This window comes from Carassius gibelio, chromosome B25 (genome assembly GCF_023724105.1).
Source record: "Carassius gibelio isolate Cgi1373 ecotype wild population from Czech Republic chromosome B25, carGib1.2-hapl.c, whole genome shotgun sequence".
Lineage (NCBI taxonomy): Eukaryota > Metazoa > Chordata > Actinopteri > Cypriniformes > Cyprinidae > Carassius > Carassius gibelio.
The window spans coordinates 7,040,924-7,066,779 of record NC_068420.1 but is presented as its reverse complement, the minus strand read 5'-3'; the positions used below and the strand labels follow the sequence as shown (position 1 = coordinate 7,066,779).

At 36.9% G+C, this 25,856-nt stretch overlaps 5 protein-coding genes across 7 annotated transcripts; 4 read left to right on the top strand and 1 right to left on the bottom strand.

Annotated features, from left to right (window-relative positions):
* Nucleotides 1-7: 7 nt before the first annotated feature.
* On the top strand, nucleotides 8-11,143 carry prdm11 (PR domain containing 11). 2 transcript variants are annotated; one of them, XM_052598252.1, is made up of 8 exons: nucleotides 8-156; nucleotides 1,580-1,698; nucleotides 1,795-1,871; nucleotides 3,454-3,713; nucleotides 3,820-3,887; nucleotides 3,992-4,179; nucleotides 5,181-5,714; nucleotides 6,164-11,143. In XM_052598252.1, exons 2-8 carry the CDS (start codon nucleotides 1,634-1,636, stop codon nucleotides 8,317-8,319), a joined length of 3,348 nt encoding a protein of 1,115 aa, XP_052454212.1. In that variant the 5' UTR covers nucleotides 8-156; nucleotides 1,580-1,633; the 3' UTR covers nucleotides 8,320-11,143. The 2 variants fall into 2 exon arrangements, with proteins under 2 accessions (XP_052454212.1, XP_052454213.1); XM_052598253.1 differs by lacking the exon at nucleotides 5,181-5,714.
* A 1,862-nt stretch (nucleotides 11,144-13,005) lies between these two features.
* On the top strand, nucleotides 13,006-16,011 carry LOC128014616 (CD59 molecule (CD59 blood group)). The gene is made up of 4 exons (XM_052598311.1): nucleotides 13,006-13,139; nucleotides 13,640-13,721; nucleotides 13,835-13,939; nucleotides 15,520-16,011. Exons 2-4 carry the CDS (start codon nucleotides 13,667-13,669, stop codon nucleotides 15,723-15,725), a joined length of 366 nt encoding a protein of 121 aa, XP_052454271.1. The 5' UTR covers nucleotides 13,006-13,139; nucleotides 13,640-13,666; the 3' UTR covers nucleotides 15,726-16,011.
* A 375-nt stretch (nucleotides 16,012-16,386) lies between these two features.
* On the bottom strand, nucleotides 16,387-20,918 carry kcnj11l (potassium inwardly rectifying channel subfamily J member 11, like). The gene is made up of 6 exons (XM_052598295.1): nucleotides 20,752-20,918; nucleotides 19,863-20,053; nucleotides 19,502-19,738; nucleotides 19,128-19,397; nucleotides 18,668-18,875; nucleotides 16,387-18,532 (listed from the first exon to the last, which is right to left on the bottom strand). Exons 2-6 carry the CDS (start codon nucleotides 20,019-20,021, stop codon nucleotides 18,105-18,107), a joined length of 1,302 nt encoding a protein of 433 aa, XP_052454255.1. The 5' UTR covers nucleotides 20,022-20,053; nucleotides 20,752-20,918; the 3' UTR covers nucleotides 16,387-18,104.
* Nucleotides 20,919-20,962: 44 nt separating this feature from the next.
* bet1l (Bet1 golgi vesicular membrane trafficking protein-like) lies at nucleotides 20,963-22,329 on the top strand. Its single transcript, XM_052598314.1, has 4 exons — nucleotides 20,963-21,188; nucleotides 21,418-21,503; nucleotides 21,583-21,639; nucleotides 21,730-22,329. Exons 1-4 carry the CDS (start codon nucleotides 21,167-21,169, stop codon nucleotides 21,895-21,897), a joined length of 333 nt encoding a protein of 110 aa, XP_052454274.1. The 5' UTR covers nucleotides 20,963-21,166; the 3' UTR covers nucleotides 21,898-22,329.
* A 564-nt stretch (nucleotides 22,330-22,893) lies between these two features.
* arpp19b (cAMP-regulated phosphoprotein 19b) lies at nucleotides 22,894-24,558 on the top strand. Of its 2 annotated transcripts, none has more exons than XM_052598313.1 (3): nucleotides 22,894-23,077; nucleotides 23,561-23,683; nucleotides 23,756-24,558. In XM_052598313.1, exons 1-3 carry the CDS (start codon nucleotides 23,039-23,041, stop codon nucleotides 23,924-23,926), a joined length of 333 nt encoding a protein of 110 aa, XP_052454273.1. In that variant the 5' UTR covers nucleotides 22,894-23,038; the 3' UTR covers nucleotides 23,927-24,558. The 2 variants fall into 2 exon arrangements, with proteins under 2 accessions (XP_052454273.1, XP_052454272.1); XM_052598312.1 differs by having other exon boundaries at nucleotides 22,897-23,077; nucleotides 23,753-24,558.
* Nucleotides 24,559-25,856: the final 1,298 nt, after the last annotated feature.

The following is a 25,856-nucleotide window of genomic DNA, read 5'->3' as shown; positions in this document are numbered from 1 at the left end:
TTGGAGATGATAAACTTTGCATCGCCCGGGACTACTGAAATCCCCCCGTTCCGTTGCGTCACCACCGCGTTTCTCCGAGCGGCCGAGGGCGAGGCGCGCCACGGCTGAAGGAGACCACCAAAGACCCCGCGACGCACTGCGTATATTCTATAGACGGTGAGTTACACTCACTAGCCATTGTGGCCAATGAAAATGGCTTCCGAAAGCGTTAGGCAAATTGCCAGTTGCCTTGTAGAAGCTACACGGAGGCAGATCGTGCAGGAGCACTGCGTACCGTCATTGTCATCGCCCGCGCTTGAGCTTATGTGCAACTTTTACCTCACAGTGTTTAGAAGAACACAACTTTGCAGCAGTTTTGTGTTTCAGCGGAGCGTTATTGCCCTATTTGTTTTCCTGCACTCGTCTCTCTCACAGCTCGGGTAGTTTGTGAGTGACGGCCGGCTTGGCCAATCAGAGCGCTGCTCTCCGACTGAAATATTTTGGAAGTAAATTCTGGATCGGAAACGTCAGCAGAACGGAGTCAGGGTTTCTTGCGGTCACTATCCGTGTTTTGCGGAGAGTGCTGTGTGGTTCTCGCGTTTTGTATGTTTTTATGTAAGCAGCTCAAAGTTTGTAGCCATATAAACACCTATAAACCTATAAAAGCATGTAAAATTGAAAATGGTATGACAATGTAAAGCCAGCATGACGTCACTGTGCCCCACTGTAAAGGATAGTTAACACACGACAGGAATACACATTTTGTCCGTAATATAAGTATAGGGTTCAAAGTTCGAGATCACTAGTAGTTAGTATTTTTATATACATTTTATTAAAAAATGTAACTCCTTAATTTCTGAATGTCTTAATATTTTGTATGTCATAAAAAATGGGCACCGCAAGTTTGTGTAAAAACTGATGGTCATTTTATCCAGCACGATTTAAGAATCATCTAGCAAGAATCTTTTGCTTCAATGGTAAAAATAAATTAATATGCAAAGAAACGGTTTACTTGCAAAATGTTAAATATTTCTTTTTCATTCTTTATAATGTTTTTTCTCTCTCTACGGCTTTAAATATTGCAAGGCTTAAATAAAAAAGTATATTTATTAAGTGTATATTTTAGGTGCTATGATTGATAGCTGTTGCTTCTCTCTTTTTCATTTTGGTAACTCTTTTTATTTTAAGGACCATTTCTCGCTATCAACCAGCTTGCATAATACTACTAGGATATTGGCGGTTGATTTGAACTTATAAAGCACATATTAAAACACATATTAATGCCATTTTGCATGACCATATTTTAGATCCATTAATCCTAACACATACCTAAACTTAACAACTACCTTACTATTAATAAGCAGAAAATTTGATTGAGTTTGTTTGCTTTATTAGTTTAAAAAAAAATATTGAGGCAAAAGTCATAATCAATAGTTAGTTAATAGTGATAAATAGAACTTAAAATAAAAATACATTAAAAATCTTAAAATAAAGAGTGACCTTCATTTGAAATTGTTTAGCTAACATCTCTCAAATTATTGAATTATTAAATTAAAATCTCCTGTTTTAACAGTATTTATATCCCCTTATTTTGCTTTAGTTTTAATATGTCGAAGTGAAGCGAGGCACACAGGAGTCTCTCCTTCCTGCCCAGATGGCAGATGCCTGCGCTGTTCCAGAGCATTCCTCCATGGAAGTTGAGGCCGAATGCAGCACCAGGTCAGGTTTAAAAAGTGTTTACGAAAGCAAACATTTAAAGAGAAATCCCTGTGCATAAAAATAGTACTAATATGCATTTTTCTACATATTTACCAGTGCCTCAAACAAGAAGTCAATTGAAGAGCCAAACAAAAAATTAAAAGTTGACCATGAGCATTCAGCAAGTTTTTGGTGTAAGTATCATTTACTTTAACTTTAAATGAAAGTGTGGTATATAGTGGGGGGATAAGTACTGGAACTGTAAACAAAATTGCTCTGTTTGCTGTGGAGTCAAGAAATCTGTAAATATCATTAAAATATGAATATGAGACAAAACTACAGAATGTCACATTTTATTATCGGGCGATTCGACACAAAGATGTTTTACCAGATAAGAAGATCAGCACTTTTAGAGTTTCATCTCTCTATCTGATGTGAGCATAAGTATTGGAACAGTTCCCTCACAGGTCTTTCTAAGTGTTCAACTGTGTCCTGTTGCATTAATTCTTCAGATATTAAAAGCAGGGAATGTGTCTTATCAGTTGTATCCATTGCTTCTGCATTCTAAGTCTTGCATTTAAGGATGACACACACAAACCAGGATGAAGACAAGGGAGCTGACTTTGAGAGAAAAGCAAGCAATTTGGATGCTAAAAGTAAAGAGGAACTCAGTTAGAGCAAAAGCAAAAACAAAGGTTATGGAGAAATCAAGAGTTTGGAAACCACCGGCGACATCAGCAACCAACAATAACCTGATCGGCTGAGAAAAACAACAGTAGTTGATGACAGACAAATCATAAAAGCTGTGTAAATGAACCCTAAAAATTTTATTTGACACAGAATTACAGAGGCTACACAGCAAGACGTAAACCTCTGACCAGCACCAAAAATAGAAAGGCAAGATTAGAATTAGCAAAAAAGCACTAAGGTGAGCCAGTAGAGTTTTATGGAAAAGGGAAAGCAAAAGTTTGGAGAAAAGCGGACTGCAGATGATCCTAAGCATACATCTTCATCTGTAAAGCTTGGTGGAGGTGCATGGGCATGCATTTCTGTCTCTAGAACAGGCCCTCTTAGGTTTAATGATGACTTAATGTATGATGATTGTAGCAGAATGAATTTGGAAGGGTACAAATCCATCTTGGCTGTAATATTAAAGGAAATATCGCTGAACTCACCAGAAAGTGCTTTATAGTGCATCAGAACAATGTCCCAAAAAACCCTGCCAGCTCTGCCAAGGATTTTATCAGGGCAAAGAAAAGGAAAGTTTTAGATTGCCCAAATCAGTCTCCAGATTTAAATCTGATTCAACAGGATTTTCACCAGCTGAAGAGGAGACTAAAGACAGAAACTCCCCAAAACAAGCAACAGCTGGAATTGGCTTCATCAAAGGCTGGGGAAAGCATTTCGAAGGATGAGACCAAGAGTCCGCTGATGGGCACAGACTCACTCCTCTGATTGCGCACAAGGGATCTGCAACAAAATAATAGCTTTTAATCTTTTATATCTGCCCTAAGTTAAACTGTCCCTATACCTATGGTCACATCAGCTGAATATGTTGAAACAGCTAATAATAAAATGTGACATTCTGTAGTTTTTCCTCATATTTATATTTTAATCATATTTGAAAATGTCGTGACTCCACAGCAAAGCAAGTTTGTTTTTACTGCTCCAGTACTTTGGGTGGGCATTGCATGTGTGTTTATATATATATATATATATATATGTGTGTATATGTGTGTGTTTTTATTCATTGCTTATTTTATGTAATATGTACAGTCTGTGAAGAGTGCAAGAAGTATTTCTTGGAGGAGTGCCCTACCCATGGGCCCCCTGTTTTTGTGCCAGACACCCCTGTGGCATCAGGGGTGCCCAATCGGGCAGCTCTCACTGTACCCTCAGGCATTGAGATCCACCGAGATGATGATAAGGTGGATGTCTGCTGCATGGATGAAAACATACCAAAGGGGGCGCTGTTTGGTCCTTATCAAGGCCAAATAATGGCCTCGGATAAACCCTCAGGGCCATACTCTTGGATGGTAGGTTATGCTGTAAGCTTAAACACCATTTAGCATAATTCAGTGTATTTGTAATAATTTTAAATGCAGGTACAAACTATATTTTAATTTCAAATGTTTATTGCAGATTGTTGATAAAGACAGCAAATATAAATTCATTGATGGAAGTGATGAAACTACATCTAACTGGATGAGGTAGCTTTTCTTTGTGCTATTGTAACGTAAAATGTTGTTGTTTTAGTCACTATGGTTATATTGATATAATTGTTCACAATGCTAAGTTTATTTATTCCTCTCAGGTTCATTATGATTTCTTCTGATGAGAGTAAAAAGAACTTGAGTGCATTTCAGCATGACGAAAAAATCTACTTCCGAGTTTGTCAGAGACTGACGGTGGGCGAGAAACTCTGTGTGTGGTACAGCAGCGAGTACTTGAGGCGACTGCAGAGTGTGTCTCGGGACAGCATTGACCGCAACCTGGACACAGGTGAGACACCCCTCGCTGGTGCTTGTGCCAAAAAAAGGAAAAAGAAATGTAACAGTTTTGAAGTAGGTTAAAAGTTAAGGAATCTCAAAAGACATTTTAAGGGGCTTCTAATAGAAACACTGGAGGACTGAATCCAGATGTGGAGACTATTGAACTGAAATAATAATATAATCTTATAAAATACTAACAGCACTTTTTAAAATTTGCATCAATTTAAACCAAAACAATTTTCTAAATGAATAATAGTTTGTTTGTGTAGTATGAAATACATTTATGTGAAAATATTTGGTTTACTGGATTAGATCAGATTAGATTCCCAGGGAACATACATACTGATAAAATTTTTTAAAATAAATGTATAGCTTGAATGCACTGTAAGTTGCTTTGGATAAAAGCGTCCACTGTAAATGTAAAAATGTAAAGATGAGATCTGTTGCTGAACTTTAAACAAGACTGATATTCACAACAAGATTGGACTAAAATGTAAACAGTATGAACTATAATTAAAGTAGTTCAGCCAAAAATGAGCACTACATACTTGTCCCCATGTTGTTCCAAACGAATTCTTCTGTAAAAATACAAAAAGGCGAAATTTTAAAGAATTCTACGGATCGCTGTTGTCCTTTCGATAACCATTAATGCAGGCTGGAAGTTCCAAGCTTCAAAGGGAGTCCAAAGGCATCATAAAAAAAATTATAAACGTGATTAATATAAAGTGTTCGCTATATTTTATAAGTCTTCTGAAAGCTTTCTATGAGCAAAAGCCCAAAATGTAACTTATCTCATACTGAACATTTTTGATCAACAAAAAAGTACCCAGAAGAGATGTTCAAGGCCTTCAGTGGTTTAACAGGTAAGTGAAATAGGATTTACGTACTTTTTTCACTTGTCCTGCTTTAGTCAACTTACTGTTTTCCTAATCATGTTTATTATTGACAGGATTTTTAAAATGCTGATAGTGCATAGTTACAAACATTAACCAGAACACTATTGTATTGCAGGAGTGAAATTAGAAGAACAAGAGGAGCCTAAAGGTCCAGTGTTGAGATCGGCAATGCACGGTAGACGGACACTAAGTAAGCATGGAAATGATGAGGCAGAAAACCAGCCCCTGGCCAAGAAAAAGAAGATTGACCTCATTTTCAAAGATGTCCTGGAAGCATCTCTGGAGGCTAATCAAAGTCAGAACAACCCCCTGAACAGCACCTTGTCTTTTCAAAGAGCAAGAACAAATGTCTGCCCGGTTTTCAGCCAGCCTGATGCAGAGTGTAAAGAGTCTGTATTCGCCTCTGGATTGGCATCTATGGAACACCATGAGAGTGGGTTTGATGCAAAATGCATTAAAACGGAAGAAACAGAAGAAGAGGCAACTCTGAGCAGCGAAGGACCATCAACATCTTTTTGCCCAAACTGTGTGAGGTTAAAACGACGGATCCGTGAGCTGGAGGCAGAACTGCTCCGTCTCAGAGGACAGGGGCATGCTGAAATTAAGCCTTTGCCACCATCTGATCCACCTCCTAGTGAGGACCTCAGAGGTAGGTTTGTACCTGCGATGGAACGCTACCATGGATCAGAGCCTTTCAGCAGTAAATATTAATGACATATAGACACGTATATAAACTGCCGTTACTGTTGACATTCTTTTGTTGTGTGATTGCCAAATCTGTTGCAATGTTTAAAATGGAAATGCACTCTTAATTAAAAGTTTTAATAAAATAATTAAGGAGTGTTTTCTTTTTGGAGCCTGCAACTAAGATTGGTTTTGGGAATTAAGAATGTTTGAATTTAATCATACTTAAAAATGATTTTTTTAGTGCATTATTTGATGTAGAACTTGATGTAGAAGGCATGTTTACAATAGGTATAAAAACTCTGAAACCTTCATTCATGCCAAAACTTAGCAGTAAATTACTTTTAGTTATTTAATCTTGCTTTGTGTTGGTTTTCAGTTTAATTTTGTGCTCTGTTTGCTCATTTGTTGTAGACGCCATGACGCCCATCCCAGCAGCGCTTGAGGAGGATGATCAGGATGTTGATTCTGCTGATGAATCCATCTCTGCTGACCTCATGGTAGCTACAGACGAGGCTTCAAAACTCTCGGTGGGCTCAGGTCGTCGGATTCGTCGCTTTAAACAGGAGTGGCTGAAGAAGTTCTGGTTTCTCCGTTATTCGGCCACACTTAATGAGATGTGGTGCCATGTGTGCCGACAATACACCGTCCAGTCCTCCCGAACCTCTGCTTTTATTATCGGTTCCAAGCAATTCAAAATCCACACCATTAAACTTCACAGCCAGAGCAATCTACACAAGAAGTGTTTGCAGCTTTACAAACTTCGCATGCACCCAGAGAAGACCGAGGAGATGTGTCGTAATATGATGACTCTCTTCAATGCTGCCTACCACCTAGCTTTGGAAGGAAGGCCATTTTCTGATCTGCGACCTTTGGCGGAGCTCCTCAAGAAGTGCGACCTCAAAGTAGTAGATCAGTACATGAATGAAAATGACTGTCAGATCCTCATCCAACACATTACCCGAGCATTCAAAGAGGATTTGGCCGAGAAGATTCGCCTTTCTCCCTTTCTAAGCATCATCATGGATGGACAGAACGATGAACTCTTGGCTGACACTGTTGCCGTTTATGTCCAGTTCACCACCACTGATGGACTTCCTGCCACAGAGTTCCTTTCCCTACAAAGGCTTTGCGGAGGCAATGTGGAAGGCTACCTTCAGGCTGTGGATCGTGCCTTTGGTGTCCTTGGTCTAAGACTCCAGGACATGCTGGTTGTTGGCTTGGGAATAGATGGCTCAAACCTCTCTTCTAGTCTGAGGGCAAAAATTTACATAGCCATACGAAAGACAATTCCTTGGGTGTTGTGTCTACCTGTAATGATCCATCGTCCCCATTTAGAGGTTCTGGATGCCATCAGCGGCAAGGAGCTTTCGTGCTTGGAGGATTTGGAAAACAACTTGAAGCAACTGCTTAGCTTCTACCGGTATTCTCCACGTATGATGGCTGAGTTGAGATCGACAGCACCAACTTTGTCTGAGGAAACTGAATTTCTTGGGGATATAAGGGCCGTCCGTTGGATCATAGGGGAACCCAATGTTCTCAATGCCCTAATCAAGGACTATCTGGAGGTGGTTGCTCACTTGAAGGGCATAAGCAGCCAAACCCAGAGAGGCGATGCTGCTGCCATTGCTCTGTCTCTCTTACAGTTCCTGTTGGATTATCAGTCGGTGAAGCTGATCTACTTTCTGTTGGACATCATTGCTGTTTTTTCACGACTTGCTTTCATCTTTCAGGGGGACTATCTGTTGCCATCACAAGTGGACTCAAAAATTGAGGATGCTATTAATGAAATTGGTCAATTGGTGGACTCCCCAGGGGAGTACCTACAGGAGTTTGAGGACAACTTTCGAGAGAGTTTCAATGGCGTGGACCTCAAGAACTTGCGTGTTGCAGAGTCCAAGTTTCAGTCCATTCGAGAGAAGATCTGTCAGCGAAGTCAAGGCATCCTGGCCCAACGTTTTGATCCACGTAGTCGCACAGTGGTCCAGGCTTGTAAGATCCTTGACCTGACCTCGTGGCCTCTCAACAGAGATGATCTTGGCGCATATGGAGAAGAGGAGATCCTTGTAATTTCGGACCACCTGAAGACTATTCCGTCATCTGGCCACGAACTCTCTCAAGAAAGAATAGATGCCCGAGGAAGCCTTGTAGTTGAATGGAGGGATCTAAAAGCTGATTATTGTAGTGTGAATGGTTTTAAAGAAGTAGTCAGTCACATCTTCAGATACAAGCAACGTTTTCCTCTTCTCAATCACATCCTGCAGATTGTCAGGGTCTTGCCAACGTCATCAACATGCTGCGACAAAGGAAGATGCTCGTTGCAAAAAGTGCGCAGAAATAGCCGTTCCAGGCTGACTCTGGATCAGATCAACGATCTGCTCACCTTGGCCGTTAACGGACCACCTATCGGCAGCTTTGACGGAAAGCGAGCTTTGGACAGCTGGTTTGAAGAGAAATCCGGGAACAGCTATTCGCTCTCACCAGAAATGCTGAGCAGAATGTCCACCACCGAACAAAAGTCTGTGTTGCACAATATGGATATGAATGCAGAGTATTATCCAGATATTTGACTGATCAGCGCCATTTGACTGATCAGCCAACATGATTCCAAAAAGCCATCTCGTTGGAAAAGGGCTGATTGGGACTATAATGTGATTGGCCAAGTAGTTTGACACTGGCCCTGCTGCTAAAATGGCCTAGATCAGCGTCTTCTCTAAGAGTCGGTATGAATGCCTTTGCAGGTCGCAGGCACATGAAACACTTTAAAATGTTCCTGTAAATGGTTGTGATGTGTTGATATGTGTTTTTGTCCAAAGATATACTATTTTCAAATCATGAGGATTGTTGCCTTTAGGTGAATTTTCAACTGAGCACCATTTCATCAGGCATTGGCGAGTGAAGCCTCATACTGTCTTTTTTAATCTCTTAAAATGTCAAATTTCAAAAACAGATTCAACTATACATTCTGGAAAAACAGTTTTATTATTAGATCTGCAATATGATTTGAGCAATCATTCTGTATTTGTATGTAGATTTGTGTGTATGGAAATTATATAACAAAAAGTGCTTCATTTTTATAGCATGTTCTTATGCTGGTTACCGCTGATTGGAATGGAAATAGCCACTATTTTACCATGCAGTATATTCCTAACGTTATATTTTTTAGATACTCTTTAGTTAACCATTACTCTTAAGATTACATATAAATCTTGGTTTGATAACATGTTGATGTGCCATAATACTTTATGCAATCGGGCACCTGTATTGTGCAGTTTACACCCAATCTGATTAAAAGATTTCCAATATAACGCCTAAATATGCAGGGTTTGAATGCCTTACCAATAGAAAAAAAGTTTTTCGGTTCTTTTCGCATGTGCTGGTGCTTGATTTCTGGTACATGTTTATATGTACTGCTATCAGCAGCCATGTCAGACCCCCATTATGAGCCAGTTCAAATAGTATCATAGTTAAATGTTCATGTTTGAAGTGATTTTACTCTGATAAAGCAACAAATATATGTTTACCGTTAAATGCTGCATAAAGGCAGTTTAAATAGTCAAATGTTTACTGAAAATGTTAAATGATGAACAGAAAATGCTTCAGTAATAATACCCCAAAATGGCATCACTCTGTTTCAGCAATACTTTTCATCCAGTGCAAATGCTTGTGCATGACGTCACCACTAGTAGGCGACACTGTGCGACAGTTTACCTTTGGATGAATTATAGCACTATTTAAATCAAAGTCATACACGAACAAAGCTTTTATATTTTTGATTGTGTTATTATGTGCATTCATGTATTCTAGAAGTGCATGTGTTATGGTTAGTACCATATATTGTTCCATATATTTTCACTTATTTTTGCCTTACCTTGCTACTAAATTCCATCAATGATACGTGCAATATATATTTTACACTTAAATTTTACATTTTTAAATACAAGCAAGTCTAATACTTAATACTAATGTTCCTTGAAGCAAAACTGTGTAATTTAGAGGTTTCCAACATGACGGCATGTTTTAGAAGATTGGTATAGATTTACCCTTTTTATCTCTTTATAATTTTGTTCTAAAAATGTCCATATTTTCAGTCATAACTCATTTTTAAAAATAATTAAAAAGGAGTCACCAGTAGAGATTTTTGATAATTATAAGGCATTTATAATAGTAATATTTTCAATGTAGCAGTTGAAATTTAACGTTAAAGAATCATTATTATCAGTTTAGAAAATATTGTAATCAGTGGTATATCTCAATTTATCAATTTTAGGTGCAGTAATATTGAAAAGTATTGATTGTTCTCACTGTATACATCTTCAAAATCACAAAAGATCAGTTAAATGCAGTTTTCTGTGGTTACGTTAACTTTAAACTTTCCATGTGTACAGTTAAGGCCTTCCTTGTGCTGCAAGGTTTTACATTAATCAAACTGAAATGGCTTGTCTTTATTTTAAAATATGTATTAAGATTTTGCACGTCTGAAAATTTAGCATGTTTAAAGCTTCAGAATGCTTGTACTTTATGGAAATAATTATTTCAATAAATTCTTTTTTATTCTGTTTTAACAAATGTAAAGAGAAATTTCAAAAACAGTGTTCTACGCAAAAGATTATTCTCATGTAATTGGTCGAGCTATTATGTTTCAAAGTAGATAGCTGTGTTTATGCGTCATAGCATACCCACATCTGAACTCATTTGCAGTAGCAATTGTGTTAAGGATTAATAAGTAAGCTACCAAAAATCCAATCTTTTCTTATATGTATGTATGTGAATGCTTTTGAATGTTAGACTGTTACCTCAAAGTGAGGTATGTCATCGAGTGAGTCTTCTCACATTGTGCTGGGAGGTATACGCCGCAGCTATGTCAAAGAAAACATTTGCTCATCTTCTATGGTGAATTCTCATAAAATTGAGCCAAAGTCAAGCCTGATTTTGTTTAGTTAGGGCTTTTTTATGTACTTTCCTTTAATCAAATACTATGTGTACCAAATGTAAATGTTATGCTTGTCATGCAAACACAATAATGTGCATTCTCCTTATCATGAATTATTATAAAATGTTTGTTTGTTTTTGTTTTGTTTTTATCTGGGAGACACCAGGTCTAAGGCCTAAGGAACAAAGTTACTTCTGATTTCAGTTTATTTTCAAACAAAGCAAGTGAATGGTAGCTCTATATTTTCATTCAGTTTCTTCTTGAAGACAAATGTCATTTGCGTGCTTGGATTCATACACCCCTTTCATCCTGAAAACATAACACTGGAAACTCAAGAATATGAACTACATGTGAAATGTATACCCGGAGAATGTGTACATGTATTATAGAAACCCACTTAAAATGACAGCATATGGAATCTATATTCAACAAATAATGGTTTAATAAAGTTTTTTATGTTATTTACTTGTCATGGGGATTTGTTTAACTGGTTTTCTTAAAGGAATAGTTTGCTTAGAAAGTAAAATTTTCTGAAAATTGATGAATTCGCTCTGGAGTGAATGGGTGCCGTCAGAATGAGAGTCCAAACAGCTGGTTAAAACATCAAAATGATCAACATGTACGCTTGCAAATGGTGCTTGATCTGTGCATACTTCAGACAAGATTACTTTTCTTTGCAATATTATGGATAGCAGTCATGTTTTAGCTGGAAGTGATGTTTTTATCAGCTGTTCGGACTCTCATTCTGATGGCACCCATTCACTGCAGAGGATCCTTTGGTAAGCAAGTGATGTAATGCATTTCTTTAAATCCGGTCCAAAGAAGAAACAAACTCATCTGTTTTACTTTCATTTCATTCTCAATTTTCGATTGAAGTTTACATTTTTAGGTTAACTATTCCGTTTAATCTTGTCACCCTTTATAGATAAGATGACTTAATTTTTTTTTTTTTTTTTTTTGATTGTTGCATGTAAAAAAAAACAACAACATTCTGATATTTTGAAATTTAATGTATTTAACTTCACAGAATAAAAACACATGATCTGTTAACTGAAACCTAGACTACTAGTGAAATAGTTTTATTTTGTTTGTTTTTTTAGGTTAGTTAGTCACAGAAACATTAAAATGCTGCACTGAATGCCGCAGCCCAAACAAAGATCAAGTGGTCTTTGTTGCTCGTCTCACCACAGCTTCATTGTTCATCTGAGCCTAGATTTGGTGCTTTAAACACAGTCCCATTCTGACACTGTGGAAAAAGCCAATCACAACGCCTTCTCCTGGATATTAGCAATCTGACATGTGATGGATGATTTTCTGCTCCCTTTTGGTAATGTAGCAGAAAAGCATCAGCATGAGTACTTTTGTGGGCTGCCACACAAACAGCACCAATTCACTGTGTTTTAAATACCAACAAATTCATTTCTACTGTCATTTCTGCTATCATTGTGTACAGATTCACAGTTGTATCGTGCCTTTTCAGGTTCAGTCTGAAATAAGGGCAGCATTATTGAGATGACATTTGAATTGAGTGTCTCCATGACTGCAGAAAGGCTCGGGGAAACGTGACACAGGCCTTATTGTCAAGACCAGCTGCAGCGTTGAGAAACCTAGCAGAAAGGATTGGGTTTTAATTCTCATGGTCAGCCGTTATGCTGTACGGATAGAGAGACAATTAAACTGAATTGCAAACTAAAGTTCTGTTAACATAGTCGAGATCTTTTGTTTTGAGATTCTGTATAAGGTCTTTGTAAAGGCAAATTCTGAATGAGCTCTGTATTAGGTTAATATAAACCTGGTGTGGCTGTGCAAGATAATAATTTATTAAATTGCAATTGTAAGTCGCCTTGGATAAAAGCATCTGCTAAATGCATAAATGTAAATGTGTATAAATCCACTCAATGTTGCATGCTTTTTTTTTTTTTACTTCATTGTAACGCTGTGTTTAATCTGAATTTAGTTTCTAGTTACTTTCTGAACAATATCCACTTTTAAAATAAGAGCGGTTGCCACCTTTTGTAACTTAAATATGCTAGGTTTCTAGCTATTTTACTTGCAAAAAGAGAGTCCATTATGCTGCTGCTTTATATTGCAAACTGGGAAACTGTTATCATGTTTAATTTGCTATCATAATCATAAACACACTGGTTTGTAATGCAAAGAGTTTTACTGTTTACCGCACTTCTTATAGGTATTTAGTGGCTAATGAATCAGAAGTCATGCATGTGTAAGAGTTGTAATATAAGGTGGTCAGTCATTAATAATAATAGATTTTAAACATAATGTCTCGCTTTTGGGATCCGTTTAATCTGTCTTGGCATCTAGGAGAAACTCCATCAATGACATCATTCATGTCGGGCAAGGGTGAGGCTGGGCGAGAGCTCGAGCAGGGAAGAGGTGGCACCAGGAATGCTTTTGGACTGGTGAAACGCACAAGCTTGGACTAATATTTCGAGCAGGGTAAGTGATATTTAATATAATTCTGATGCTGTTATTTTCCTACAGCTGTCATGCAAGTATTGCAAAAGATATTTGAACATTGCTGCAATTACGGTTAGTTTTATTTTATGTATTGCATTATTTAATTTGTATATATTCAGTATAAGCAACATTTATACTTTTTATATATGAATGTATAATTTACAATGAATATATAAATTACTGTAATAATGCAGTATTTGGCAAAAATTGGCAAAATTGTGATTTTAGTTTTTAAGTATTTTCTGCTCACCAAGGCTGCTCAGAAATACAGTAAAACACCAATAAATGTCTTAAACAGTATTTCAGTTAATTTACAGTTTAAAACTGTTTTCTGTGAATATACTGTAAAATGTATTTATTTTTTCTGTGGTGCAAAGCTGAATTGTCTTCAGTTGGCACATGATCCTTTAGAAATCATTCATTTTCATTAATGTTCTGATTTGCTTATTTGAATTTTAGTTTACTGTTTTCATTATCAGTCTCTTAGGTCTAAAGGTTTTCTCATAATGAAGTGCTCTCTTGGACTTTTTCTATTGGTCTGTTGTGTGACTCTTAGCTTGGGTAAGTTAACGCACATGATGGCTGGCTTAGTTTTGTGTGGCTTTGGTCATGACCTCAGTGCTTTTTATTTGAAACAGGCGTTAAGCATTATGGATCCCAATTCTCCTCTGCAGGCTCGTCTCTTCGATGCTACAGGTGTGAGGATTACACTGGGGGACGATGTGAAGTGCAGGAAGTTTGTTCTTATGAGGATGCATGTTTATATCTTCATGAGAAAGGTTTGTGGGTGACGTATTAGTATGCAGTGCTACAGATCCTCCTGAGAGGATTTTACATTGTTATTAATTTTATTAATTTAGTGTTTGGTTCATGTTACATTTTAAAATACAATTAATGTTTACATTTATATTCTATTATATAATATTATTATCCAACATCTGCAAACAAGTGACACTAGGCATTTTATAAAAATTAACATTACTTTTCTGAACTCCTGATGAAATGACTACTAACCAATGAAGTTGATTAGTGTTGTGTAAGTTTCTAAGTACAGTATAGTGGCTTTTTATGACTAATCACAACTATACTAAAGTTTGATAAATGTGACCCTGGCCTGGAGCACAAAACCAGACTTAAGTTCCTGCAGTATATTTTTAGCAATAGCCAAAAAAAAAAAAATTGTATGGGTAAAAATTATCCATTTTTCTATTAAGTAAATAACATGTTTCATGAAGATATTTTGTACATTTCTTACCGTAAATATATCAAAACTTAATTTTTGATTAGTAATATGCATTGCTGAGAATTAATCTTTTTTTTTTTTTTTTTTTTTTTTTTGCGCCCTCAGATTCCAGATTTTCAAATAGTTGTATCTTGGCCAAATATTGTCCTAACAAACCATGCATCAGTGAAAAGCTTATTTTTGAATGAATTGACACTTAAGACTGGTTTTGTGGATCATTGTCACAAATAATCACTTACTTAATACCGTTAATTGATTCGTAATTAAATGTCCATCAAAACAGTTTCTTTTAAATAAAAAGTGTAAGTTTTTAGTTTGATAAAGTTTTGGTGTTTTAGAGATGGAATTGTTTATTCAACAGCCTTCAGATTTCTTTGTAATGAAATCATACTGTACTGAAGGAAATGAAAATTAAGAAATGCTCCAGAACAAATAAATAATAATACAGTTATTCAGTTATTCAATTATATACAGCTTCACTATTTATTATTTATTTTATTTTTTAAGAATGAATTCAGTTCACACAAAATGTGCTGTATGTAAGTTTTTGTAAATACCATAATATGTGCAGATAGAAACTTGCTCAGGTAACAGTTGTTTATCTGAAAAACAATGCTACAGTCAGTTATTCTCCTTTGAAATGTGTGTTCTGGGTGGAATGTGGGTCTTTGCCAGCCCACTGCTAGTTTACACAAGTTGGCGGAAAACACAGCGTATTTAATTTCATTTATTTTCTAGTGTGTTCGTTCCTATTTGTGTAGTCAATTTGGCAACTGCGTATGCGTCAAGTCTGAGGAGGAGGGGCCATTTGAAAAAAACCCTCTCCAATATTTTAAATTTGGACTGCAATACATATATCAACCACTAGTTGTCAATCCTACATACAGCACCTTTACATTTTTATAGTATAGTGTATATAGTATTTAAATTCTATAGTAGAAATAAGTTGATCATTTCAATTCTAACTTAGTTTTTATGAACTGCTTGAAAAATATGCGTCTTTTAAAATAACATTAAATTAATATAATACCATTTGTTTTGTTATCTTTTTTAAGTGATTTATTTTTCATTTATTTAAATATTCTATTCTATTCACTAACTGTTTGCATTTTTTAGGTGGGAAGACCATTCGCCGGTGCATTCGTTACACTGACTGTGATAACTCTCGTCTGTCCCAGCAGTTTCCGTCTATATATGAATATACTTACAGGTGCTGCAACAGCGACCTTTGTAACAGTGGACCAGCGACCGCAGCAAGCATGTGGCTCTTATCTCTGCTGGCAGTGCCCATCAGCCTGTGGTCCTGCTGCATCACTGCATGATTTCTCACTAGTGTCCACGAAAAGCTATTTCTTGCCATACCATTTATGGATATCTATGTATTTACAATGTACCATTATTTGTGATAATTTGGTTTTAACTAACCACTCGTATATCAAAAAGCACTGCTTGTATTAAACAATTTTTATTCTAATAGCATTGACATTTTCTTTTTTATTTAAATGAATTTAATTCTATTTTGGCTGATATTTGAAAAGAACGCAGAAAAATGTTTGAAATTTCCTTATAAATAACTAATTAAAAATAAACCTGGATTTTCTGAATTTATTCATTTGTGAATGTTTTTAAAAACAGGTGCTTTTAAGGTTGTCTTACCCTTTACCATCTTAAATGTCCAATTTCAAACCACCTGCACTGCTTTAAGTGTCCATTCAGCACCGCGGACAGCTCCACTTCAACTAGCCATTTAAATGCAGCACCTAAGATCAATATAACACTAAAATAGTTAAAAAGGACGAATATATTCAGTGAGTGGATTTAAAACGGCAGATTTTAAAATCACCAGCAACTGAATGCAGATTGAACAGCTTCTCTCACTGTAAAGCCTCTAAAAGTAAAGTCTGCCCAGCTGTTGACCACTAATCCTGTGACATAACAAGCCATTTTCAAAAAAAGTAAAGAAAATTTCTGGAATTCATTCAGTTAGATATATAAAATGTAATTTACTTTATTAAATATGTGAAATACACGAAATAAATTAACCCACTGATATTTAAACCGTTAAATCAACATGGTATGTATTCTCTAAAGGTCACATTTACATTAGAGTCTTTAGTTCATGATGTAATGTGTTTTAGGAGTTCAGGTCCTATAGTTCACAACACATAATTGCACAAGCCCACACAAGGTAAACACAATATGTAAACTCTTACAAACTAAACAACTATGATAGCCACATTAAAGGGATAGTCCAGCCAAAAATTACAATTTTGCTATTATTTACTCACCATCAGGTCATTCCAAACTTGTATGACTTTCTTTCTGCTGTGGAATGTGGAAGATATTTTGAATAATGTTTGTTGCAAAATGGTTTCAGTATCCATTTACTTCCATTATATGAATAAAAAAAAAACAATATAAGTCAAAGAAAACCAATACTGTTTGGTTACCAGCATTCTTCAAAATATCTGTTTGTGTGTGTGTTTCACAGAAGACATACAGGTTTGGAATGACATGAGTGTGAGTAAATGATTCCCATTGACTGGTTCCCATTGACTTGCATTGTATTATTTATCTATACAATGGTAGTCAATGGAACTGAAACAGTTTAGATACCAAATATCTTCTTTTAAAGAATGTTGGTAATTAAACAGTTTTGGTTCCCAATGAATTACATAGATGGAAGTCAAAGGGAATCAAACCTTTCTGGTTACTAACATTCTTCAAAATGTTATATTTTAGGGTCAGGTCATACAGGTTTGGAACAATCTCAAACTCAAAACATAAACACATCTCATCTCAGAAAACAAGATGAGAACACAAAAAGGGTTATTTTTAAAAGGGTTATGGTATCAAAACCCAACATACAAACATACTGTACAACTGCCACTTGTTTGCTTCAACAGCGGCAATAATACATTTTAATTGAGGTATATGCCATATTTAATTTGACGTGAATAAAAACAAAGCTGTGGCAAATAGAAACCCATTCTGTTAAATCATTTGTGCGGTGTTAAGGTTTTTAGTCATGTTTAATGTGTCATGTGTATTGACTAAACTCCTATCAACCACAACCTGCTTTTAATTCTCACTGAACAAATTATGGCATCTACCCTAACTATGGTCCATATCTTTACCAGTACTGCCAAGATACCACATTTTCGGTTAAAACAATCCTAAAATTCATTATATTGCTTGCAGAAAAGGACAAAATCAACAAGAAATTCTCAGAGGTAATCAAAAACAATGCCGCAGATGTGCAAGTTTTGACAGTTTACAAAACATGTGTAGTATAAAACCTATTTGAGACTATTATTTATAATATTCTTGACTATGAAAGGGATAGTTTACCAAAAATGAATATACTGTCATAATTTCCTCACCCTCATGTTGTTCCAAACCCATAAGACTTTGGCGAATCTTTGAAACACAAATTAAGGTATTTTGAATAAAACCTACAATACTTCTGTCCACCCATTACAAGACCAGGTAACAAAAACCAAAAGGTTATAAAGAAGGTGTAAAAAAAAAGGCATATGGATTTAGCGGTTTAATCCAAGCCTTGTGAGTTTGGAACGACATGAGGGTGAGTAAATATTGACAGAATTTTTCGGGTGAACTAACCCTTCATGCAAACTAGTTACAAGTAACTGCTGTTATTTCTACTTCCATATCTGAAAAACCAAATAAATGTTTTTGTTCTAATCACTCATGTCCTCCATTGTTTCTTCTTCCATCTCTCTGCCTATTTCCTCAAGTTTCACTGTTTTCTTTTGACCCTTCTTCTCCTCCTCCTTCTCTGTTTGCACGTACCAAGGCTTGGCTGTCATGTCATCGCAGGCCCTGCCACCACCCCTCCTGTAACCACCCCGTCCTGCCCTCACCAGCCCCCAGCCCTGAGGTTTACCCTCGTGGGGTCCACTGTCTTGCACACCTCTGGTGTGGTCCAGCTCCTTAGCACTGAGAGCCGGCATGCGGACTGGGACGGTGTTTCCAAATTTGGAGTAGTCGACAGAGTAGCGCCCATCTTCCTCTGTCATAATGGAGACGAAGCGCCGACCCCACAAGATCTCCTCTGGTGTGTAGGATGTGCGGGCCTGCATTGTGATGCCAGTGGTCTCAACAACACCTGGCAGAACAGAAACATCGGCTCAGTTTCAAAACCTAGTGAGCTATACAAAATCATTTCAGTTTAGAAATGACTGGAATTAATTAACTGACTACTATTAAAATGATTCCAATAAAGAGAATGCACTCCATTCACCTTCCAAAATGACAATGATCTCCAGGTCTTCGGTAGCCAGTGACTGTGCTGAGACCTCGTACAGCGGACTTCCTCTGTCAATGGTGTGACTGATTATAAGTGGCGAGACCAGGAATATGCCATTGCTCCTGAGAGGGTTTTCCACCTGGATATCAAGCTGGCAAACAGGAATCACCTCACCCTCCGCAGTCACTGTCCGCCGAATCACCTGAAGAACAGAAATCAAGATTAGAGTGGAAATCAACTCTGTGAAGTTCTGGACAGAAGAACTACATGCTTAAAAATACAGGGGTTTCACAGCGATTCCATAGAAGAACCATTCAGTGATCAGTTCAAAAATTTAAAAAACCTTTCACTTCTACAGAACCTTCTGTCCAATGGAAGAGTCCCATTGATGCTAAAAGTTCTTCATGAAACCATAGAAGCCATGTTTTTTCAGAGAGTTGAAGATATTTGTCACCTGCAGCTGTATGGTGGCCGAGATGATCATGCTCTTCCTCAGATCCCCCACACGGAACATGAACGTTGGTCGGCCGTTCCGCGGTGCAATGACTGCGTTACGCGAGAAGATGAGGGTCTCTGCTCTCCGGTTGGCTTGAGCTGTCTTCATGAAAACACAGCCCAGCATGATGGCGTTGATGATCAAGCCCAGAATGTTCTGGATAATGAGGACTATGATGGCCAGTGGACATTCCTCAGTCACCATTCGTCCTCCAAAACCAATAGTCACCTGATATTACAAAAATTACTGATATTACAGGCTCAATAAAGCTCAGCTATTTGTTTCTCAGTGAGTCGACAACTGGATTCAAATCCTTCCAGAGTGCTCCTTACCTGCACCTCGATAGAGAACAGAAAGGCAGAGGTGAAGGAGTGAATGGAAGTGACACATGGCACAGGCCCAGGCTCGTTGGGATCTCGAGGCTCCAGATCACCGTGAGCGAACGCTAAGAGCCACCACACCATGGCAAAGAGCATCCAGGAGCAAAGGAACGCCGAAGTGAAGATGAGCAGGGAATGCTGCCATTTGAGGTCCACCATGGTGGTGAAAACATCTTGGAGGAACCGGCCCTGAGAAGCAACAGAATTAAATCAATACAGTGTATCGCATCAGTTGCCTAATAAATACATTATTCTACAACATGTGAGTGAATTTAAACACTTGTTTGGACCAGAGTTCATATGCGCAATGCACCTGTTCTCGTATATTCTTGTGGGCAACATTACAAGACCCGCTCTTGGTGATGAAACGTGCCCTCTGTGACTTTGGTCGGATGCGACTGGGTAGTGTGGCATCTTCTGCGAGTCGTGTTAAAAGGAAACCATCAGACAAAAGGCCTTTGCGGGCCAACATTATGACAATCTGTGGCTGACTGGTGCTCCACACTACAAAAAGAACAAAAGAAACGCATATAGAAATTAAATTAGTTAATTTTAAAAGTAAAATTACATTAGCACTAAGAGATTGTCTCTATAACACTTTGTTTAATTACAAATAAATATTTTTTTTTTCACCTATATTTAAGATAAATGTATTTTAATTACATAAATAGATTTCCATCACGTTAAATTTCGGTTTCAACAAACTCGATTCTTGTATATAAATGAAACAAGACTGAGATGTATGTATAGAACTAATAAACAAAAAAATATTGTATAATAGTATATATAATATTAGCACATTTAAGGTTATATATATATATAGCACATTTAAAAGCACATTGTATGCAGTGCATTGTATTCGTAAGATCGTACATTATGGATTCAGCGGTTGTAATCATTCAACACAAGCACTGAAATATCACAATCCGCGCTCCTGTTAAAACATCAGTATTAAAAGAGTTAATTGTATTCAAAAATCACCATCGTAAACCCCGCTTCATGTTCTTTTATATCTGGGTGGAAATACACTTCAAACATAGTGCAATAGAAAATATATTTAATGTAATGCACAAAAATGCACACGCGCATTCAAACACGCAAATATGATCACATTGTATTTTGCGTCAGTTATTGCAATTTGCGATTCGTCGTTATGATGACCATATTAACAAGATTATGCATTACAAAATAATTATGCTTACCAGCACAACGGTCACACGCGCTGTTTACTTCATATCAAATGTCGTTTAAAATAAATAAATAAATAAATAATTATTATAATTATTATTATTATTATAATAACCGAACACAATTTTTAAAGCAAACGCAAGCAGATGGCTGGCTAGGAAGCTTATGCAATCAGACGGAGTCCTTATGACAGAAAAATGAATGATTGGCGGACAAACATATCCCAGAATCCCCAGCGACTGTACTCTGCTGCGCTGATCAGCGATTCGCTTCGAGACAAATGTGAGCTGTTGAACAGTTGACAACAGTTTTACTGAACGTCTGAGTGTTAGCTTTTGTTTAAGAAGTCACTTACATTTAAAACGAATAGTTTTTAGTGCTATTCGGCGTGTTTTAGAGTGTGGTTGTTAGCAGCTTAGCTCTTTAAAGATGGCTGATACATGGAATCGAGGTAAGTGACACGTAGCAGTTTTATTATAGTATAAAGTCATATTTTGATTTCATCTGTTTTATTAGTATATCCACACGATATTTCAGCATTACGATGCCTCTCTGGTATAAAAAAAAATATTTATTGTTGATCTTGGTAGTGCAATAAACTCGAAAATGAATGTGTCCAGATATGATATCATGTAGTGTTTTTTGAGCTTAATAACAAATGAATTTTGTGTACTTGACAGGACATGGTGCTGTGGATGACATGTTGGATGCTGAAAACAGACTGATGGCAGAAAATCTGGCCAGTAAAGTCTCTAGACTCAAATCTGTAAGTCAGATTTGATGTGATTTTATTGTATTTTTTAAGTCATTTTGTTGCATTAAAATGTTATTGGTCTCATTCACAGCTGGCGTATGACATTGACAAAGATGCAGAGGAGCAGAACACATACTTGGATGGCATGGTTGTTTTTTTTGACATTGTTGTATGTTGTATTTGCAGTGTTGGCACATGGGTTTAACTCATCATGTGTTTAACATCCTTGTTTACTCAGGACTCCAATTTTCTCAGTGCAACTGGCCTGTTGACTGGAAGTGTGAAGAGGTTTTCCACAATGGTACGATCCGGCCGAGACAACAGAAAGATCTTGTGTTACATATCCGTGGGTTTGGTTGTGGTCTTCTTCCTGCTGTACTATCTAGTGTCACGGCTCCAGAACTAATGGGACGATTGCTAGTATTTTAGAACGGTTTCTCAGTTGTATGAGAATGTTTGGTCCTCTCATGAGGAGATTACAGTGAAGTGTACAGCGGATGTCTTTGCATTAACAGAAAAGAGGAATGACTGTGGCGTGAGGATGATTTATCACATTTCACTTTATTTAAGCACACCCTTTGTTTACACTATCAAACGTGGTCTGTTCAAGTGTATATTTTTTTAATCATATTAGAAAGAAACATGCCATTGACCAATATTTGCTGAGTTATTTCAAATTAAATTAAAGCATATTTTTATATTGTTTTACTGTTGTGGATAATGTAAGTAAATGGAACGATTTTTTCATAATTATGTACATTAAGATGATTTAAATGCAAATGCTTCTCTTGTGATTTTGCTTTTCTACCCAACCCAAAAAATAAACGGATAAAAAGTGTCCTTACATGACATTCATTTAAAACTGTTTGAGACAGTTTTGACATTCATAAAAAACAAAATCATAACATTTTATTTTTGTAATGAAATGGTTTACTATAATCTCCTGAAATGTTTCCTGTCATCTGATTGATATTTCTGATTGATATATTGAGTTTTTTGTATAATTCTTACATTTTCAGGTCATGGTTCACGTGTACTTCATGAATTAAAACTACAGAGCTTTGATCATAAAACTGAACATTTAATTATAAACTTACTAAGACACAAATCTCATATTTATATGCATTTTATGTAAGCAGTCTGCTGTACTCTTAAAAAGATCCCATTATATACAAAATCATACTTTATCAAAATAAGTGGGCAATAAAGTTTTCATTTATATATATTATCTTATGGTTCAACAAACGCTTTCATTTCATAATTCTAAATTAATAATAAAATAATTTTATATGCATTTTAATATATGAAACAAAATGTATTTGTCATGATGCCGCTGTTCTCCTCCAGTCCGCGGGGCGGCGGTGTAGCTCAAAGTGATCGTGTGAGTCGCGTCCTGTTTCTCTCGACGAAGAACATTCGGGATTTTCAAGACGGCGGCAGACGGTCAGTTAACGATCTTTCCCGACGGCTCTCATAGGGCGAGTAAAGAGTGTCCTGTTTTTTTGTCTTTTGTTTTATTTTGTTTTTGTTCCATTTAATCTGTCCTGATGTCCGGTGAAGTGGAGGCGAGCACGGAGGAGCAGCAGGTTTGTTTATTCAAACACGTTTTGTACGCGGCCATTCCGCATCTCACAGTGTGATTGTATTGATTCACTTTACCTTCGTGTTAAAATAAAATCTCCATAAATATGTCGGGTTTACACCTGCTAGACCATATAAAACAACCACTCTACTTAAAAGTTTTATAATATTTTTGAACAATGCATGTGTTTGTAGTTCGGCTTCATACTGAAAACGTAGCTTCTTTAGACTAACGTTAGCTCTAAAATTTAAAATGAGTCTATAATAGAACTGTAAACAGTTTTGTGTATAATATATGCTTATAACTTTTTGAAGGGGAAATTAAGTTGTCAAAAAATCTTTTATATTGCTTGGTTCAATGTAGCTGTTCTAACTTTAACAATTTGACATGATTTGGGGTAAAAACAACTATCTAGAATTTATCGATCTGCTTTCTACCGCTTAAGAATTTGTGTTTTGACATGGATTTCATCCCACATTTAATGTAGGAGATGCAGGACACTGTTGTAAGTCCAGAAAAGGCTGAAGAAGTCAAACTGAAGGCCCGATACCCCCATCTCGGGACCAGGCCCGGGGGGTCTGATCTTTTGCGAAAAAGACTCCAAAAAGGGGTATGTTTCTGAAAACCAATTTTAAAATGTAAGTTTAGTGATTGCAAATATTGACGCTGTTATTCACAGCAGCAAAAATACTTCGACTCGGGCGACTATAACATGGCCAAAGCCAAGATGAAGAACAAGCAGCTCCCAACAGCAGCGGCGGAGAAGACGGAGATCACTGGAGACCACATCCCCACCCCTCAGGACCTGCCCCAGCGCAAACAGTCCCTGGTGGCCAGCAAACTCGCCGTCTGATGCCATTCCTGCCCTCTCCACTGTGTTCCCTCAGCCTCAAGTGTTTTTTGTCTTTCTTTTGCTGTCTTTTCTTACTCTCTTTATCTTCTGCCTGTAGAACCGCTCCCAATATATACATGTACTGTTGTTACCATCACACTCGGATCTACCCCAAAACAGTCTGATGTATTGATGCTAAGGTTCAAACACAGAAATCATGGGAGATCAGTATTATTTTAGGGTTTTCCATCACTTTTTGATCTTCTTTGTTCTGTGCTCGTCTTGAAATAAGATCTGCATGAATAGAAAACATGGACTGGACTTGAAATAATCACATCCACCTCTTCTGCCACAACTGTGCCTCTTTGAAGAAGCAAAAGGCCTCGTAGACGTCAGCTGATTTGAGTTGAAGAAACTCCATGCCCTCTTGAAGTTCGTTGGTTGAGATTTGCTGTTTGGCTCCTACTTGTGAATTATAAAAACGACCTGAAAACTGTCTGTTTCTGTCGGGTGGTGTGTGTTCGCTCACACTGTGGAGTGTGTTGAGCTCTTCGCTGGTTTCTCTAGGTAGTGTTGGCAGAACACCGGAGCTGTACAAACGTTTACTGTCACAACTGTGCCACTTGTTTTGTAAATAAACGAAGTTTTGCACATGTGCCGTGTGACTGAGTAGTTGTTTCTGAACTGATTTGCTGTTGGAAAAAGTACAATTATTTTAATTATCTACACAAATTTGAATGGAGACTACTAGCATTGTGCTCTGTCTAGTCAAATTTGATTAATTTCTTAGTTAAATTAAAATTAACCAAACCTTTCATTGATTTAGCTTGCACTGTTCACGGACTGAATTTTCATGTAATACAAATAACCAGCTTATGAATTTTTCATTGTCTTTAGTATAGCTGGGTGGAGTGCAGTTACTCACTCTTTCCAGCACATTCTCTGCCATGGTGACTTTGTGTTATTGTTAGATTTTTTTTTTTTTTTTTTAAGCGACTGTTCATATAAAAGCAAAGAAGATGATCAAATAGCTCCTGTCAGCAGAGAGGACATAGGTATACAAAGAACCTATTCACATTTGAAGAGACATACATAATGCATGGCCCTGTTTCCACAGCATTATAGTTTCCTTTTCAGGTGACTATAATATGGCCAAAGCTTGTAATTTAAAATTACCAGAAGACGGCACTGTTTCCAAGCCTTTCCTTGCCACGGTGTCTCCCATCTGCCCCCTACATTTTTTCTTTTTCTTTTCTTTTTGGTGACTAAACAGCTTTACCTATACGACAGCAGCAGAGAAGACTACGATATATAAATAACTTCCTTAGGTTTTGTGTACTTTAGATTTGGTAAAGCATACAAAAACAAATAGTTCAAAAGTCATGAAAATGACCAAAAGACAAATGTTGCTTTATACCTATAACGTTACCTGGCATTCAAAGATGCCTGGCACTGAAATACGACAAGCGAGAAGAATCAACGTTAACCGTGAAATGGGCGGGGTATAGAAATAATGTTTTAATTTTAATTAAATTAATACTAAATATTATTATACTTCTCACAAACAGTTTACATGTAGTTGTAGTGTTTTGTTTAATTGTAAATAAAAATACCGAAATGTATCAGTCTTTTCCGTTGTTGTCACGTGGTACCTGTTACTTTTCTCAGCGGCGGATCAATCATATACTGTATTATTACATGCCGATTGCTATACATTTTTTAATAAATCGTATGAAATGCCAGCACACATTTTCATTTGCATGCCATATGTCTGTCTTGGTAATTCATTTATTGAAATGATTGCACTATTTTGTGTGCACATGTTTCCACTGAGACAAAAATCATCCTGAGATTTAAATGCGGCTCAATGGAGAAGCAGCTCATTGAGCCAAGAAGCGCCCCCTCGCGGAATACTAGATTATGTTCAACTGGAAGCAGGTATTCGTTTCTA